The sequence below is a fragment of the Narcine bancroftii genome, chromosome 4 (genome assembly GCF_036971445.1).
Source record: "Narcine bancroftii isolate sNarBan1 chromosome 4, sNarBan1.hap1, whole genome shotgun sequence".
Classification (NCBI taxonomy): Eukaryota; Metazoa; Chordata; class Chondrichthyes; order Torpediniformes; family Narcinidae; genus Narcine; species Narcine bancroftii.
Window position 1 is genome coordinate 256,199,683 of NC_091472.1, and position 19,196 is coordinate 256,218,878.

The window sequence follows — 19,196 nt, forward strand, 5'->3', positions numbered from 1 at the left end:
ACTTGAGATGGCAGAGGCCGACAGCATTGAATCCACGCTGTTGAAGATCCAACTGTGCTGGGTAGGTCACGTCTCCAGAATGGAGGACCATCACCTTCCCAAGATCGTGTTATATGGCGAGCTCTCCACTGGCCATCGTGACAGAGGTGCACCAAAGAAGAGGTACAAGGACTGCCTATAGAAATCTCTTGGTGCCTGCCACATTGACCACCACTAATGGGCTGATATCGCCTCAAACCGTCCATCTTGGCGCCTCACAGTTCGGTGGGCAGCAACCTCCTTTGAAGAAGACCGCAGAGCCCACCTCACTGACAAAAGACAAAGGAGGAAAAACCCAACACCCAACCCCAACCAACCAATTTTCCCCTGCAACCGCTGCAACCGTGTTTGCCTGTCCCGCATCGGACTTGTCAGCCACAAACGAGCTTGCAGCTGATGTGGACATTACCCCTCCATAAATCTTCATCCGCGAAGCCAAGCCAAAGAAGAAATACTTGTGTTTGAGGGGAACAGCTACAGGGGTGCTCTGCACTGTCTGCCTTTTTCCTTTCCTTCTGCTGTTACCCAGTTACCTGTCTCCTGACTTTTAGGGGTGACTGTCTCCCTCAAGCTTTTCTCTATCATTGCCTCTGCCTCCCAAATGATCCGAAGTTCATCCAGCTCTAGTTCCCTAAATTGGTCTCCCAGGAGCTGCAGCTGGATGCACCTCTTGCAGGTGTAGTCATAAGGAATGATTGTGCTGTCCCAGATTTCCCACATCCTGCAAATGAAGCACTCTACTGTCCTAGCTATTGTCTCCATTAACTATTCCTAATTTACATTCAAAGATCTTACCTTACTTACTGGAATTAAGCTTGTCCTCAGTCTCTGCTCACCGAAACCTCGTGAGCCAAAACCTCCAAGATCAACTGCTACCCTGATCTACTCACACACTGGCGCTCTGCACTGGATTTTATTTGTGCTGGAAATGAATCACCCACACTATTAGGATATCTGCAACAGATTAAATTCCCTTTGCAGTTGCAGGTGGAAAGTTTCAGACCAAAAACTAGTTGCCTTGAATGCTAAATACAAAGCAGTGGAGAAATTGTCATGGTTTCAGGTCAAGATCCAGATTCCAAGATAAAAACACATAAAATGCTGGAAACACTCAACAGGCCAGACAGTGTCTGCGGAGAGAGAAGTAGAATAAACGTTTCATGTCAAACAGCCTTCGCAGAACATGGTTGCAGAGAGGGTAAGACAATCTGAATAGGACAAAGGGAATATTTCTTCATCAGTTAAGGGGTATACTGCCATGGAGATATGCAGTAAAGAAGTTCATCTGGTTGATAGAGTGGAGGCAGAAAGAGAGAATCTGAACATAGAAACACAAACACATAAATGAAAGTATTTAGAGACTGAGAACACAATCAGTGTTCAATGTAAAAATTGTGAAATGCCAAGGTTTAAGGTGTACACAGCAAGTCTGATCTGCTGAGTGCTACCAAAAATTTCTATATTCTCTTTCATTAAAGATTTCTAATATTTGCAATATTTTTTGATTTTCATTTTAGATTTACCAGCGTTTCTGTGAAACATTTTGGGATTAAGTCAGATTTTTGGTCTGTTGTGGACTCGAGGGAAAGAGGAAAAAGCAGGAAAAATAGATCAGAGGAGAAGAATAAATCAGTCATCATTTTAGAGAAAGGGGAAACAGACTTGTGTGGTCTATTGACAGATGCCTGCTAGATTTTTTACATTGTTATGACATCCAGAATTGGAAAAGGTGTGAACATAAATGCAGCCCATGTGAAGGTTGTTAAAATTCAAAACACAAATGCACAAGCAGCTGTAGTTGTAAGCAGCAGGACTTGTAAGTAAAGGCAACTAGCAGTCCACATATCATAAACATAGAACAGTAGAACAGAGGAACAGGCCCTTCGACACATCCGTCTGTGCTGAACATGGTCCAAATCAAACTAAAACTCTGCTGCTTGTACTTGATATCCTTCCATCCCCTTCAAATTCATATGTCTATCCAGAACCCTCTTAAACATTACTATTGTACTTGCTTTCACCTCCACTCTTAGGAGTCCATTCCAGGCAGCCACCACTTTGTTTAAAAAAAATGCCTGACACAACTCCCTTAGACACACTCCCCCTCACCTTAAAATGCACGTTCTCTACTGTGTGACGCTTTTACCTTGGGGGGGGAAAAAAGATTTTGATTGTTCACCATCTTAATTTCACTCATGATTTTATAAATTTCTTTCAGGTTACTTCTCGACCTGCAATGCTCCAGAGAAAAAAAACCCAAGTGTGTCCAACCTCTCACCATAACTCATACCCTCTAAACCAGGGGTCACCAACCTTTTTGAAACTGCGACCTACTTCAAGGATACTGAGTAATACGAAGGGCTACCAGTTTAGTCCACAAAGTTGCACGGTTTACCTTTAATTATATATTATTATTAATGATATTCATCTATGTGAAGACACTGATCACATTAATGATTCCTCATAATAATTATTAACAATGATTTAACAAGGTAGGAAACAGATACGCTTCAACATGAAACATTTTATTTCTATTAATCTCTGCAACTGTTTCATTTTCAAATTTCATAGGAAATCATCATGTACCATTATACTAGCCACTAACTAACAATTTTTAACAAATCATGAACTATGTAACATGTTTGTACAAGTTAACAATTATGTAAGAGTTAACAAAAATCAATTCTTTCAGTTTTTTAAGTAAATCTTATCACATTTTGTACTAATCACCAAATCTGCAGCATTTTTAACAAAATCACATATCTGTCACACTTTACGAACTCATTTGTCACAATTTATCAATATTTGAATTTGTTGGAGTCAGTAAAAATAAATATTAAAAGATGGGTAATTTATTATAAAAACTTATCAACTCCAACAGAATTTAACTTTGCTATGGCATTGCCATGTTGCCACTGACAACATCTGGTATCTTTTATTTTTGTCTGTTAGTGGGAAGCCTGGCATTGCATGCTGCTCACCAGGGTACTGTAATCTGGGGTGTAACTTGACACTGCAACTCTGAGTGAGTCTTGTAGATGTACATCAGTGAGGCATGTTCTGTGTTTGTTCTTGATGAAGTTCATGTCAGAAAAGACTGATTCACAGAGATAGGTTGACCAAACAGGCTGGCAACCTTCATAGCTGCTGTGCACATACCATTGCACTTTTCTGTGTCCACAAGGCACCAAATGTTTGGTGCAGCCTGGTAGGCTTTGAGGTGGAGGCCATTTTGCAATGTTATAATTTCAATCTCCACCTGTCCAGCATCCAAGTTGAACATTGCACATAGTTGTTCAGCAATGGATGTGATGACCACTTGCATGAAAGGATTGTAAATGAATGACACACATGGCTCAAGCTGATCAAAGTCACAAAACCTGTTCTCAAACTCTTGCCCAAGTCGGTTCATGACTTGAGAGTACTTTTCTGCAACTTTGTCAAAAGTCTCAGATGCAGAAGCATTGGCTTTCAGCTCCGAATGCACAGAGGAAAAGAGTAGCACTTTTTTTCGCTGTAAATGCACCAAAAAAAGGTTCATCTTGGCTTTAAATGCATTAACTGCACTTACCATGTCAGCAATAGTCTTACCTTTGCCTTGCAGCTCCCAGTTCAAGTGGTTTAGTTTTCCAGTGATGTCCATTAAAAATGCAAGGTCAAGTATCCACGCAGTGTCTTCCAGCAGCAAGGCATCTTTGGATTGCATAAACTCTTTGATTTCACCCAAAAGAGACCAAAAATGTTGCAAACCTCATCCCCTGCTGAGCCATTAGATTTCTGTGTGTAGTAAAAGGTCACCATATTCAGCTGACAGCTCCTCCAATAGCACCTTGAATATCCTGTGCTGTTTCGCTTTGGAGCGGATGCCATTTATGATCTTCACGACAGGAGTCATCACATGCTCAAAGCCGGTCACTTTTGCTCATATCGCAACTGATGAAGGATGCAGTGGTAATGCAGAAATGTTGGGAAGTCTGTGTCACCTTCACAGTGTGCGATGAAACCTGCATGTCGGTCATAGCAGGACCTCCGTCTGTAGTCACCGATACCAGCTTTTCCAATGGTACCTTTTTCTCCGCGAAATACCTCTTCACCACGTTATAGATGTCAACTCCCCTTGTAGTTGTCTTTAGGGGCAGTAGTTTCAGGAGATCTTCTTTTGTGAAGAAATCATCAAACACCATCTGGATAAAGATCATCAGCTGCACTGTATTGCTGCTGTCCACAGACTTGTCACACTGGATATTAAAACACCTGCACTTAGCCAGGTCCCGGTCCAGCTGCTAGGTCAAATTTCAGACATAACCAAAATTGGAGCGGCCGGCGGGGGACTATGGGGCTGAGCCGGCTGGTGGGGGACTGCAGGGCTGGGGCAGCCGGTGGGGGACTATGGGGCTGGGGGGGGGGCTGGCGGGGGACTATGGGGCTGGGGAGGCTGGCGGGGGACTACGGGGTTGGGACGGCCGGCGGGGGACTCCGGGGCTGGAGCAGCCCGCAGGCAAATTGTGTGGTCCCTGCGGGCGACCTTGTGCTCGCGGGCACTGTGTTGGTGACCCCTGCTCTAAACCAAATTCTGGGGAATTATTTTCTTGCTTCAATGTTTCTATGACTTTTTTCTTGCACATTTTGCTCCTCAGCAATATTGTAGCGATTAGCTAAAATTTCTGATCGGAATAGGATTTGTTACATTTGATCAAAACTAAGTAATCTCCATTAAGATGCTGTCTACATTACCATAAATGAACACTTCCATCTATTATCTTAATGCACAAACCAAAACATGATATTTCACAATTGTACCCATCAGAGCTTTGGTGACACAGTTTACATTCAAAATAATGCTTTGTTTTCCATTTAGTAAACCATAATCTGATATTTCTAATTTACGGATGCAAATCAGAAATTAATTTCCATTGACTGTTGCAAAGCAAGCACAAAAAAATTGATTAATTTTGCACTCCACTCAATTAAATTGTGTGTTCGAACACCATGTTAAAAGCTGCATTGTTTTGTCAAGACAAAAAAAACCCTCCACAGACTGAGAGGAGAGAAAAGACTATCATATGTAAAAGTTCATTAACAATTGAAGTTCGACGACATGTTGATTTAATGTCATTGTATCATCCACACAAAAATCTCCAAGGTTAATTTGAAACAAGTTGTTCAGATGACAATAATCACAAATAATGAAAGCTTTAGCTTCCATCATTATTATTCTGCTTTTGTATCTGGATAAATAAAAATCCTACCGCTAATATTATTTTTAATATGGGTGACTTGTCTTAAAGTTTTGGCAATACAGTTTTTAACACTCTAACTGATTCAGGTACAGAAGGTAATGCTTGCTGCTCAAAACGTAACGCAAACTTACTTCCCCTCAACAAACTCCATCTACATCTCGCACTGCCAAGGAAAACCAGCTAATACACTGATAGATCCATCCCTGGACACATACTATTCTCCCACCTACCATTGGAGAGAAAGCTTAAGAGTGCAACAACATGCACTAACAGACTTAAAACTTTTTCCCTGGAGCCACCCAGACTCCTGAATGAGCTCTGTTATAGTGCTTGGAGCTAATTGATCTTTCTTTTCATTGCAATCCTATACTCTGTCATCTTAACAAGGCTTAACAATCTTACATATAACCTATTGTCTGCTCGCTAAAGAATCCTTCTCAATGCACTAGCTACTTTTGAAAAATAAAATTAAACTTAGAGTGTCTCTTTATCCCTGCTTAGAAAAGAGTCGACCCCGGTTAGAGGCTTCATGGATAAACTTGGGGAAGGGGGGGTTAATTATCTATAATGTTCATCTTTCAGGTGGTTCTTTGGAGGGGAGAAACCTGCAGATGCAGGGATGGATAAAAGTTTTCAAAGAATGTGACTGAAAATAAAGTAAAATGCTTTAAGGTTGATATATTCATGCAAGTGAAGTTTGTTCAGTATAAGTATTTATTCTTAATGCAGATATACTAGTTAAGCATTATAAGAATAAGCCACAAGCAACCAGAATACACATTTATCTGGGATCTACCAATCCCCAGAGGGGTGGATACCAGGGGTTTACTGTATATTAATGACTTAATTACAATGTAGTTAGCATGGTTAATGAGTGCAAAATTGGTGGTACAGTGGACAACAAAAGAAGCTATATTGATACAAAAGAACATAGATAAAGTGGCTAAATGCACCAAGAAATGACAAATGGCATTTAACTTCACAAGTCCTACCACAGACCTCCACCACCTAAAATGGCAGATGGAGAAGAAGACGAAATGAACTGACCCAGTATGTAAGAGTAGAAGACACAAATTTCTTGTTTATGTGTGATGACATTGTTTAATGGGTTTAAAGTATCATATATGTTGAATGTTGAGTGGCTGGGGGGGGGGGGGGTGAAGGGAGGGGAGAAAATGACTGTGTATATTCAAGAGGGAAATGTTTGTGTGTATTTTGGTCAGTATGGTTTATAGCATGAAAAATAAAAATAAAAAAAAAGAAATGCAAGATGCTGCATTTTGGTAGGTTAAACCAGGGCAGGACTTGAATGTAAACAGTAAGACCTTGGAGATTGGTGTCGAACAGAGAGATCAAGGCGTATAGATACATACTTCCCTGAAAGTGGGCTTGCCTTCATCATTGAGTATAGCTGGTTGGATATAATGTTACAAACGTGTAACACATTAGTGAGACTACTCTCAATCTGCTAAATTCCTCCAGCATTCCAGATTCCACCTTCTCTCTTTTGTGCCTATAATGGTGATACCACACTTGGAGTATTGTGTGCGGTTAGGAGCATTTCACTATAGCAAGAATATCATAAAAATGGAAAAGGTGTTAAAAAAGATTCACAAGGATGGTAACAGATCTGGTGGGCTTGAGTTCTAGAGGCTGGAAAGGCTGGGATCTTTCTCCCTGAAATGTCAGAGACTTAGGGATGATGTAGAAATATTTAAAATCACAAAGGACACGGATAAGGTAAATAGCGTATTTTCTCCAGGATAGGAAAGTCTAAAACTACAGGGCAAAGATTGAAGGTGAGAGGGGAAAGATTAAAAAATAACCTGAAGGGGGAAGAGAGGGGTAAGTATGTGGAACATGCTGCCTGAAGAACTGGTTCAATTGTAGCATTTTTAAGACAATAGCCGGTTTCTCACTGCCAACCTGCCGAGGGAACGGGAGAAATTGCAGGGCAAGCTGAATCCAGCAGTGTTTCACGCTGCATCATTATTTGCAGGTAATTCTGGAACTTGGGATTTTAAGGGGTGGGGGGGGGGGTCCTGCCTCCAGCGGTGACATAGTGAGTGAGAATTACGTACAGCACTCTTGGACAGCCAGCTGACTGCACAGTGACATTTCACAGCTGTCAGAGCTTTAGATATTATAATCTTCATAAACACAAAATCACGATCAAACTGATTTGTCAAATGTTTATTGTTGAAATGTTAACAACATCTGTACTCTTAACAAAAAAATAATTTTTGTGTTGTTTTTTGATGGAAGTTTTTCTAAATACTGATAGTTCGCCCTCGGCTGGCTCACTCAGAGTGACCAGTGAGTGAATAGCAAGCGGTCAAGTGGGGGAGAAGGTCGGACATAAGGGTCAGGTGGACCCCGATGTGAGAGGCCATAACTCCGGCCATACAGCGGATCAGCCCCGTTTCCTACAAGTGGGACGCCACCTCACCATGCCACCGGTGCCCAGGAATGCCCGCAGCACCTCGGATGAGCAGCTCCTCACACCAGGTCCACTTCCACGCCCCGCTCCCCTCAAACCAGGCCTGCTCCACCTTACGCCACCCACTCCCCCTGCCGCACTCTCTCACATCGCCCACTCCTTCATGCTGCTCCCCTGGGTAACGCAACTGTTATTTGAAGTGGAAGTGGTCACTGCTCTCGGGAGACTTAAACTGCGGAGGGGAACTCGGTTCATGCTTGGATAGTGTGGGAAGGGGATCAGCCAGCAGGGCTCAGGCACTGAGGCGGGGGGGGGCTGTCAGAGTGGGGGCTCAAGCAGAGTGGTATTGACAAGTGGGCTTACTGGGCTCGATGCAAATAACTGTAAACTCCCGACAGCATCTGTACAAACTCCTGACCGTGGATCCTCACCCTCGCTGCCCACCGATCCAAACTCCCAACCATGGATCCTTGCACTGAAACCCACCTATCCGAACTCCCAACTGTGGATCCTCATCCTGATGCCATCTGAGCTACCAATGCCCCAATCATGAACATTCCATCGGTCCCACCCACCCGATCTCTTGACACCTTGAACAATGCAGGTACTCATGAGGTCAAGTAAAGGTCTACCCCCCACTTTTTTCCCCAAAAAGTGGTCCAAAAAAATTTGACGATTACACGCATTTAAAACCGAGAACACATACCTCTTTCCGTTCACCCATTCTCTCTAAATTAATCCAAAGGCCAAAATCAACGAGTGGTTGGCCAAAACTGGCATCGGCACTATTTTCAATTGACCCACCGCCCCTCCTGGCATTATTGACCCCTCTTCAACCCCATGGCATTTATCGACCCCATTGGATGGTCCCATCGACCCCCAGGGGTTGATATTGATCACTTTGGAGACCCCTAATTTAATGACACAAGACAACTGACTATGGAAAGCAATGAAAAATGTACCTGGAAGATGCAGAAAGAAAAACAGCACATTCTTAAAGACCAACTTGAAGATGCAGAAAGAAGGGAAAATTACAGTGTTTTTAAATTTTAAAAAAAATTTTCACACTATGAACCATATTAATCAAAATTCACAAACATTTCCCTCTTGAATATACACAGTGTCATTTTCTCCCCTTTTTCCCCCTTCCCACCCCCCTTCCTACCCATTAAACGTTCAACATATACGATACAATAAACCCGTTAAACAATGTCATCATACAGTGAAAATAAACAAGTGTCATCCACTGTTACACACTGGGTCAGTTCATTTTGTCGTCTTCTCATTCTGTCATTTTAGGGGGTGGAGGTCCGCGGTAGGCCCTCTTTGTTGTGTTCCATGTATGGAAGAAGGGAAAATTACATTCTTGAAGACCCATTTGATAAATACAGAAATAGAATTAGATGAAAAACTTCAATCCAAGTTATCAAGAATTGAGACTGAATTGGAGGTTGCAAAATTGAATCTGGAATTACAGGGAAAGACAATGGAAGCCAGAATGGCTTGACGTGATTGAGAAATAAATGTTTTTTTGAGTCTTTCCCTTTCTGTAACTGACTGAAGAAGAAAAAGAAAAAAAGACTCATTTTGTAACCTCAACAAAGTAAATACCTTGGAAATTGAAATTGACTTTCTAAACAGAATGATTTGCTAAAATCTGACTTTTTCAAGAAGCAGAAATGCTTTGATGATTGACTTTCACTTTCTTTTGAATACTTACCCTATGTATCATGTTTGATTTTCATGACAGTGGTAATTATTATTGGTAGATATAATAATTAGGGGCCAGTATTGTTGAAGTTAAATTCACTTGTCCAGCCCACATGGTGATTTGCATTCCTTTGAAAATTTCTGTGGTTGCAGCCTGTGAGACCCATGGCTTTTTTTGTATTTTCGAGATAAAAGACAGTCAGTTCTGAATTGTTCTGAGTACTGCAAAGATGGAGGTTCTTAGAACAGACCTAAAACTTCATTGACCGCATCAAGCATCACATCAAGAATTGCTTCAAGTAACATTTCAAGTCATGTATTAAATATCTATTATGCATCATGTTAATCGTGTATCAAAGTTGATAAGTAATAACTCACATAAGGTCTAATAAACCTTGGAAAATCCTGATCAACTTTGTCATGAATCTTTCTCGAAAAGTGAATCAAAAACAAGGAAATTCCAGGATCTCCAGGTATTGAATGCTGGACTTCAGAGTTTTGTCTCTTCTTCCCAAACATTGATGGGTAACTTGGTTGGTATGCACGTTGGGTCAAAGGCCCTGCTTCTGCATTGTACAACTCTGACTCCACGATTCTATCTCTGCAGTAATGTTCAAGGCTAATTTCTAATGTTTCCAACAGATGTGGCGTTTCTCCACAGATGTTACTTGGCCTGCTGATCATTTCCACCACCTTTTATTCTTATTTCACACTTCAAGTCTCCTATTTTTGTATGCTATTCCCATCACCAAGCCTTGTCAGGAAGTGACAAAAGACATCTCAATTAGAGTCAATAACTCCGAAGTCTGAACTTACAACCATTTGGATGGAAGCCAGTGCTCCAAGTTCCAAGCTATTAGTTACACATACACCACATTCCAGTATGACACAGAAGAGAATGAACATGAAATTTGTCCATCAAAATAGAATTTTCCCAGCCCATTGCAACATCAGCATAAAATGTATGTCCCTCGCTGAAGAGGAATCTTTGGCTTGGCTTACGGACGAAGATTTATGGAGGGGTGATGTCCATGTCAGCTGCAGGCTCGTTTGTGGCTGACAAGTCCGATGCGGGACAGGCAGACACGGTTGCAGCGGTTGCAAGGGAAAATTGGTTGGTTGGGGTTGGGTGTTGGGTTTTTCCTCCTTTGTCTTTTGTCAGTGAGGTGGGCTCTGCAGTCTTCTTCAAAGGAAGTTGCTGCCCGCTGAACTGTGAGGCGCCAAGATGCACGGTTTGAGGTGATATCAGCCCACTGCGGTGGTCAATGTGGCAGGCACCAAGAGATTTCTTTAGGCAGTCCTTGTACCTCTTCTTTGGTGCACCTCTGTCTCGGTTGGCCAGTGGAGAGCTCGCCATATAACACGATCTTGGGAAGGCGATGGTCCTCCATTCTGGAGACGTGACCTACCCAGCTCAGTTGGATCTTCAGCAGTGTGGATTCGATGCTGTAGGCCTCTGCCATCTCGAGTACTTCGATGTTGGTGATGAAGTCACTCCAATGAATGTTGAGACAACGCTGGTGGAAGCGTTCTAGGAGCCGTGGGTGATGCCGGTAGAGGACTCATGATTCGGAGCCGAACAGGAGTGTGGGTATGGCAACGGCTCTGTATACGCTAATCTTTTTGAGGTTTTTCAGTTGGTTGTTTTTCCAGACTCTTTTGTGTAGTCTTCCAAAGGCGCTATTTCCCTTGGCGAGTCTGTTGTCTATCTCATTGTCGATCCTTGCATCCGATGAAATGGTGCAGCCAAGATAGGTAAACTGGTTGACCGTTTTGAGTTTTGTGTGCCCGATGGAGATGTGGGGGGGCTGGTAATCATGGTGGGGAGCTGGCTGATGGAGAACCTCAGTTTTCTTCAGGCTGACTTCCAGGCCAAACATTTTGGCAGTTTCCGCAAAACAGGATGTCAAGCGCTGAAGAGCTGGCTCTGAATGGGCAACTAAAGCGGCATCGTCTGCAAGGAGTAGTTCACGGACAAGTTGCTCTTGTGTCTTGGTGTGAGCTTGCAGGCGCCTCAGATTGAAGAGACTGCCATCTGTGCGGTACTGGATATAAACAGCGTCTTCATTGTTAAGGTCTTTCATGGCTTGTTTCAGCATCATGCTGAAGATTGAAAAGAGGGTTGGTGCGAGAACGCAGCCTTGCTTCACGCCACTGTTAATGGAGAAGGGTTCAGAGAGCTCATTGCTGTATCTGACCCAACCTTGTTGGTTTTCATGCAGTTGGATAACCATGTTGAGGAACTTTGGGGGGCATCCGAGGTGCTCTAGTATTTGCCAAAGCCCTTTCCTACTCACGGTGTCAAAGGCTTTGGTGAGGTCAACAAAGGTGATGTAGAGTTCTTTGTTTTGTTCTCTGCACTTTTCTTGGAGCTGTCTGAGGGCAAAGACCATGTCAGTAGTTCCTCTGTTTGCGCGAAAGCCGCACTGTGATTCTGGGAGAACATTTTCGGTGACACTAGGTATTATTCTATTTAGGAGAATCCTAGCAAAGATTTTGCCTGCAATGGAGAGCAGCGTGATTCCCCTGTAGTTTGAGCAGTCTGATTTCTCGCCTTTGTATTTGTACAGGGTGATGATGATGGCATCACGAAGGTCCTGAGGCTGCTTTCCTTGGTCCCAGCAGAGCTTGAAAAACTCATGCAGTTTGGCATGCAGAGTTTTGCCGCCAGCCTTCCAGACCTCTGGGGGGGGATTCCATCCATACCTGCTGCTTTGCCACTTTTCAGTTGTTCAATTGCTTATGACCTCAGCAAATGTCAGATACTTCATCAGTATTTATTCCTCTCTGAAATATCTAGGGCCTTTGTTAATAATGCAATGCATACTGCAATTCACATTCATCCCTAAGTGATAATAAAATTATTACGAAGTGAATAAAACAAAGTGCCCTAGAGAAACATATATATATTTAAATTACTGTGCCTCCCCAGTTTAAGCCTTAAGGATTTTGACATCTCTCAACATCGCTCAAAAAGATGGATAGATTTCAAATATATTTGGTCATTCTTACAAAATTTTACATCAGTTATCAATAGTGTTGAAAGTCACAATAAATTTAAACATTGAAGTTTAGTGGGTTTTAAAGAAAACTGAAGGCTAAAAACAAATGAAATTAGGATGGGATGCGAGGAAAATTGCTAAGCTCCCAAATAACTCATTAGTGGTAGAGACAGAGTTAGTGAAGAGAGTACACAGTGTTTCCATCAGCAAATGTTTGAAGAACTGTGACACGGTTAGTGTAACACTGTTACAGCACCAGTGATCCAGGTTTGAACCCAGCACTCTCTGTGAGGAGTTTGTAAGTTCTCCTCGTGTCTACATGGGTTTCCTCTGGCCATTCCGGTTTCCTCCCACCATTTATGACGTATTGGGATTGTGGGTCAATTGAATGTAATTGGGTGGCACGGGCTCATGGGCTGAAAGGTTCTGTTACTGTGCTGTATGTCTAAAAAAATTTTTAAATCTGCACAATAAATGAGGAATGTTAGAAAGTTTTTTATTCTCACTGTGTAGACAAAATCTGGAACTCACTGGCTTCATGAAACAGTATTGATCAGATTTCCCAAGAGGGGTGCTTGGGAGAAAACAGCTTCAGCAACAGTTTGATTCAATAGATCCTGATGTGAGTCAGGCTTTTTGATGTTGTTCCAGTTAAAGACAAAGGCACGAACAACATGAAGTTGAGGCAGATCTCAGGTATGCATTATCTACAACAGAACAGAAGATTCAGGAACAGGGGTCTCATTAAAGTGGCTTGAGCTTTGATTTTGACTGAGAGCTTATGTTCAGTGTATGCTTGTAGTGTTTTTAGTTTTTTAAAAATGTTAGATAAAGTTGTATTTCTTACAGAGCTGCCCAGAAAATATTGCTTCTTCATTGCCACGATCGGGCTAAGGCATGTAAGGTCAGAGGCCCTGTGGGCCTTTGACTGAAAAAGTTGAGAACACATTAAGACAGATGAGGGATAACTGCTTCTGCTGGGGATTAGCAAATCTATAGATTTCCCTACCTAGTGAAGCATTATGATGTGCATAATAACCAGCTTTGGAGCCGTAACAATGATATGATTCAGAACATGAGTGCATCTTGTAGTACTCTATTCATCTAGGTTCCATCTGAGTCTGGGTTGAATGATTCAATTGCGACCTTAGAGGGTAAATGAAGCCTGTTGGCTAAGTTAATGAGTAAGAATGAGAGCAGGGAAGGATTTCTTGATTGGGATTCCATATTTAAAAAAAAAACAGAATCAGATCAAGTGGAGAAATATCTAATTATTGTCCACTGACAGGGTTCCCTGGGTATTCATCAAAAGTCCTCTTAAGTGACCAAAATGCTTAACTGTAAATAATCCAGCATCAAAAGTATTCAAGGGGAAAACACATGTGACGTTGTCTCTATTCCAGTCATCTGATCATGTAAAGAGCAATGTATTACTTTCCTAAACACACTGGAACAATGTTCTAGGAGGAAAGACGATTTACTGCTGATTCACGCCAGGATAATTAAAGCAAAAGTACACAAAGAACGTTCAATGTAGAAATCATCCAAAGACACTTTGTGGGGCTGTTTACAAAGGTTGAAAATGAAACAAATAATTGACAAATTATTAAAGGGGCAAACTTTTAATATTTTAAAGGAGAGTCAAAGGAATTTAGAACAGAGATATTAGATCAACAAAACAAAAACAGGGATAAGAACATAGGAAATAGGAACAGGAGTAGGCCATCTGGGATGTTGAACAAGACCATGGCTGATTTGGCTATGGGCTCAGCTCCCCTTACTTGCCTCCCCCACCCCCTGCCATTTTACCCATATCTTAATTATATTTAATGAGACAGCTTTTAATGCTTCACTAGGTAGGGAAATCTATAGATTTGCTAATCCCCAGCAGAAGCAGTTATCCCTCATCTGTCTTAAACCTACTCCCAGAATCATGATGCTATGACCCAAGTTATGGTTTCACCTGTTTTCATTTTATCCATTCATTGAATATAGAATATAAAACAGTACAGCACAGTACAGGTCCTTCAGCCCACAATGTTGTGCTGATCTTTAGACCCTGCCTCCCTCATCACCCTCCACTTTAAATTCTTTCATATGCTTATCCAGTAGTCTCTTGAAATTCATCAATGTATCTACCTCTACCACTGACCCAAGTCGTGCATTCCACGCACCAACCACTCTCTGGGTAAAAACCTTCCTCTAACATCTCCCTTGACCTTCCCACCCATTACCTTAAAGTCATGCCCTCTTGTATTGAGCAGTGGTGTCCTGGGAAGGAGGTGCTGGCTGTCAACTCTATTCCTCTTAATATCTTCTATACCTCTATCATGTCACCTCATCTTCCTCTCTAAAGAGTAAACCCCTAGCTCCTTTAATTTCTGTTTATAATGCATCCTCTCTAAAACCCAGTATCATCCTGGTAAATCTCATTTGCACCCTTTCCAACACTTCCATGTCTTTCCTATAATGAGGCGACCAGAACTGGACACAGTACTCCAAGAGTGGTCTAACCAGAGTTTTGTCGAGTGACGAGTTTTGCAGAGCTGCATTCCTTTCTTAATTTTATGTTTCTATAATATTCCATAAATTCTTCTGAATTCCAGTGAGTATAGTCCCAGGTGACAATCTCTCCTCATAGACTAACCCCCCATCTCCAGAATCAACTAGGTGAACCTCCTCTGCACTGCCTCCAAAGTCAGTACATTATTTCCCAAGAAAGGAGACCAGAACGGCACACAGCTCTCCAGGTGCAGCTTCACCAGTACGTTATATTGTTAGTTGCTGCAGCATCTCCCTGCTCTTAAACTCAATCTCTCTTGCAATGCAGGGCAACACCCACTCGCCTTTTTGATTACCTGTTACACTTACAAACTATCCTTTCGTGATTCATACACAAGTAGTCCCAAGTCTCTCAGCACAATAGCATGCTGCAGTCTTTCACCATTTAAATCGTATTCCAATTTACTATTTTTTTCTAAGTGAATGCACAAGGGGTCAGGAGGAAAAAACTGAAGAGTTGATAAAGTATGCGAAGATTTGGGGAAGTGGCCATGGAACAAGAATGAAATTATTAAAATTGAGGCATTGCCAAACAATATGCATTAGAAAACACAAGAGTGATAGTTTAGCAGGATCTCGTGGACATTTGGATATTGGATACAAAGCTCTTGATTAATAATTAACTGCCAGTGGTAGATAGATGGGAATTTGACCAGGAGAACATTTAATCATAGACAAGCAATGGCATGGATTATGAATTCATCAAGAGATAAGGTTAGTCAGAAATGGACGAAGGAAGTAGGTAGCATTGGTGATGGAAATGATGCAAGATTTTTAAAAAAGTAGGGGGCTATGAATGCAAGTCAGAGAAGAATTATACTGTTATGGAGTGGGTTTACTTAGGCAGCACAACATCATGGGCTGAAGGACTTGTACTCTAATGTTCTATGTTCGAAGATCTGAAGCTCATTTCAGAGTCAAATCTATTTTGGGAACAAATGTTCTGAAGTGATTAATGATAAAGTAGTACTGTTACTGTGGCTTTAGAATTGGTTGTGTAGCTTTAATGATATTTTCTATATAGTTAAGAATCCCACAATTGGAAAAGAATGCACAAATCTGAATTCACATAAACCATTCATTTGATATGTATTAATCACAAATGGTCATCAAGCTCTCAGAATTACCAAGATAATGGTTCACTCTCATTCCCATATTTTTAAGTTTGAGGAGAAAATGATAATATTACCTCTCCTGGACACAAAGTCACCATGTGCGGCTTGACTCTGAGAAATCTGGGGAAGCGTTCCAAATCAGGGTTCGCCACATTCACACTGCTAAATACGCTAGATTCTTCATAAGGAATTCTGGTGGGATACAGATTGGAAGTGTCGTCTGGAGGGAATAGATGCCATCTTTTCCTGAAAACATATTTTGAAAAATTCCTCAATTATTTTAAAAGCTATATATTATGCATATGCATAGAAGTTATTTTTTAAATTTAAAAATGACATATATAGTCACGATCTAGTGTCAAACCTTCTGCAAAGAAAGGGACTGAAAAGACACAGACTCTGAGAGAGTGCACAACATGACCTAAAGGACAACTGCTGTTTAAATTCTGTCAGAGGTACACAGGCACTCCTCACCACTTTTCAAAAGAACGGAATGGAATGACAATTTAGAAGTTGGGTAGAAATTGAAAGGTCCAATCAGATCATGGTTTTTCAAGCCCCATTTATAATAAATATTTCTTCATGCCATTTTTGCCTACATTTGAGATAACGAACGTCAACACCAACAATTGCTTTGCCAGTTTGGCATAGATTGTGACAGAGTCATAGAGTGATACAGCAGGGATACAGGCTCTTTGTCACACTGAGTTAACACCAACTATTAAACATCCATTTTATTCTCCCTGCTTTACTATCAACTCTCCCACATACCCACTACCCACCCCCCACCAAAAAAAAAAACTGGAATCCTATCAACAATTAGGTCTCAGAATTCTTTGGTATTTTGGAGAAAACCAGAGCACCAGAGGAATCCCATGCATTCATGTAAGCTCAATGCTGTAAATGACAGACCCCTCTATGGGAAAGAATTCCAAAGATTCAAAATGATCTCATTGAAATTGAGTAAAAGCACTTTGCTTCTTCCTGGACCAAAGACCTGACCAGTCACCCTCTACTACCACCTTCCTCCGCCTGGCAGAACTGGTCCTCATCCTCAATAACTTCTCCTTCAACTCACCCCAGTTCTTCCAAATTAGAGGAGTAGCCATGGGTACCTGAATGGGTCCCAGCTATGCCTGCCTGTTTGTAGGCTTTATGGAGCAATCCATGCTGCAAGCCTACATGGGCAAGACCCCCCCCCCTCCCAACTCTTCTTTCGGAATATACACAACTACATTGTGGCTGCCCATGCACCCGCGATGAGCTTGTCAACTTCATCTACTTCACATCCAACTTCCACCCCGACCTCAAACTCACCTGGTTCATCTGCGACAACACCCTCCCTTTCCTGGATCTCTGTCTCCATCTCAGGAGACCAGCTGCCCATTGATATATACCATAAACCCTCAACTTCCACAACTACCTGGACAACATATCCTCACACCCTGCTCCCTGCAAGGATTCCATTCCCTTCTCTCAATTTCTCTGTCTCTACCGCATCTGTTCCCAAGATGAGGTCTTCCAGTCCAGAGCTTCTGAAATGTCTGCCTTCCCCTCCACCACTATCGACTCAGCCCTCACACTCCAGCCAGATGGCATGAACACTGACTTCATTGCCATCCTATGTCTATACCTTATTACAATAAATTAAGTGCTTATCCAATGCAATAAACAAAAGCTCAGGAGAAACATAGCAGGTCATGCATGTTATGTACCAAACAGCAATAGAAATTCACTAAGACAATGGCATCTTCAAAACAATAATTTTTATTAATAACTATTAATAATATAACACTTCTTACTTACTCTAACCTAACCCCACCATGCACAAATGCATGTGTGTGGCAGGTCCTCAAACCATTAAAGTTGTCAATTTTGTGTTGAAACTCAAATTATTTAAATTGTTGCGCAAAAATAATTATGGAGTAGGTGTGAGGCATCTGACTTCTCAAAGCTCACAAAATTCTTGTAGAGTTGTTTTCAGAGAATTGTTTTTTTCATACAAATGATTTCCCTTTCTTTCCTGGAGGTTTCGGAACTTATGTTTTCTTCCATCATGATTTCACAAATTTCAAGTATGAGTCTGACAAAGTAATTATCACAATGGTTATGATCCAGGAGCAAGAATGGTCTTTTACGCAGAATTGGGTTAATCATATGTGGCTATTTAAAATGCCACTGCAGCACTGCTCTCTCTCGGCCAAGAAAAGCAGCAATGTGGCCAATCTTTCTGAATTTTGTGTTCCTCCCTTGACAAAGAGGATACAACCAATCCCTGTAGGGCCAGATATCAGGAGTTTTATTGTACTTTCAGAGGAAATATGATTACAACTTCTGCTATTATTGAAACATTAGGCAAATTAGGAAAGGAATATGTTTTAGATGGCAAATATCTACCCTGCAAAAGTTGAGCTGAGATTACATCAGCTTTGGTCCAATTCAGTAATGATCAAAATGTAGCGGAGAGACATTTAAAGTTCATGACAAACACAAACAGAGATGCCCCAATATTGTCAAAACTTTTAAAAAGTCATTTGAGACTTGTCACAAAAGAGCTCTGACGGCCACCTGCAGTTTGTTTCTGGAACTAGTCTTCATTTATCCCTCACATATTATAAATTTTCAAGATAATCTCAACTTGACTTTAGTCACCTGCCCAACCTGTGCTTCTGGAAGAACTACAGATTTAAAAATTTGGGTCATAGCCTAATTTTTTTCTGTGTGTGAAGAATTATTTCTTTTTACTATTATTCAAACAAACAAGAATTTTTGAAAATTTTAACATGACGATTATTTAATAACATCACTCCAGATGTATCTCTCATATGGCCATGGGTCAAAGCCATAGCTTTCTTGGGAGGTGCAGTCATCTCTTTGCAAAAATAAAATTCTATCTTGAAAGTGTTTCAGAAGCTTGAAACAGTATAAACCCAGAACAAATTACATAAACCTTGGGGATTTAACACAATCCATGCAATCCCACCCAGGTCTGTACAAATCTAAACAAAACTGGCTCCCCACAATTGAATTTCAAATCTCTCTTTTCTAAGCAGGATCTCTTGTCGTAAAGAATCTACTTTCTTAAAGG

General features: G+C 41.4%; 1 protein-coding gene across 4 annotated transcripts in view; it reads right to left on the reverse strand.

Annotated features, from left to right (window-relative positions):
- hspbap1 (hspb associated protein 1) overlaps window positions 1-19,196 on the reverse strand; it is a 171,149-nt gene that overhangs the window by 45,393 nt on the left and 106,560 nt on the right. For 3 of the 4 annotated variants that reach the window (XM_069934805.1, XM_069934804.1, XM_069934807.1), the window contains exon 5: window positions 16,183-16,354. The exons of the other annotated variant lie outside the window; for it this stretch is intronic. In XM_069934805.1, coding sequence (XP_069790906.1) covers window positions 16,183-16,354 — 172 coding nt within the window. The remainder of the gene's footprint in view (window positions 1-16,182; window positions 16,355-19,196) is intronic. 4 annotated transcript variants of the gene reach the window in all.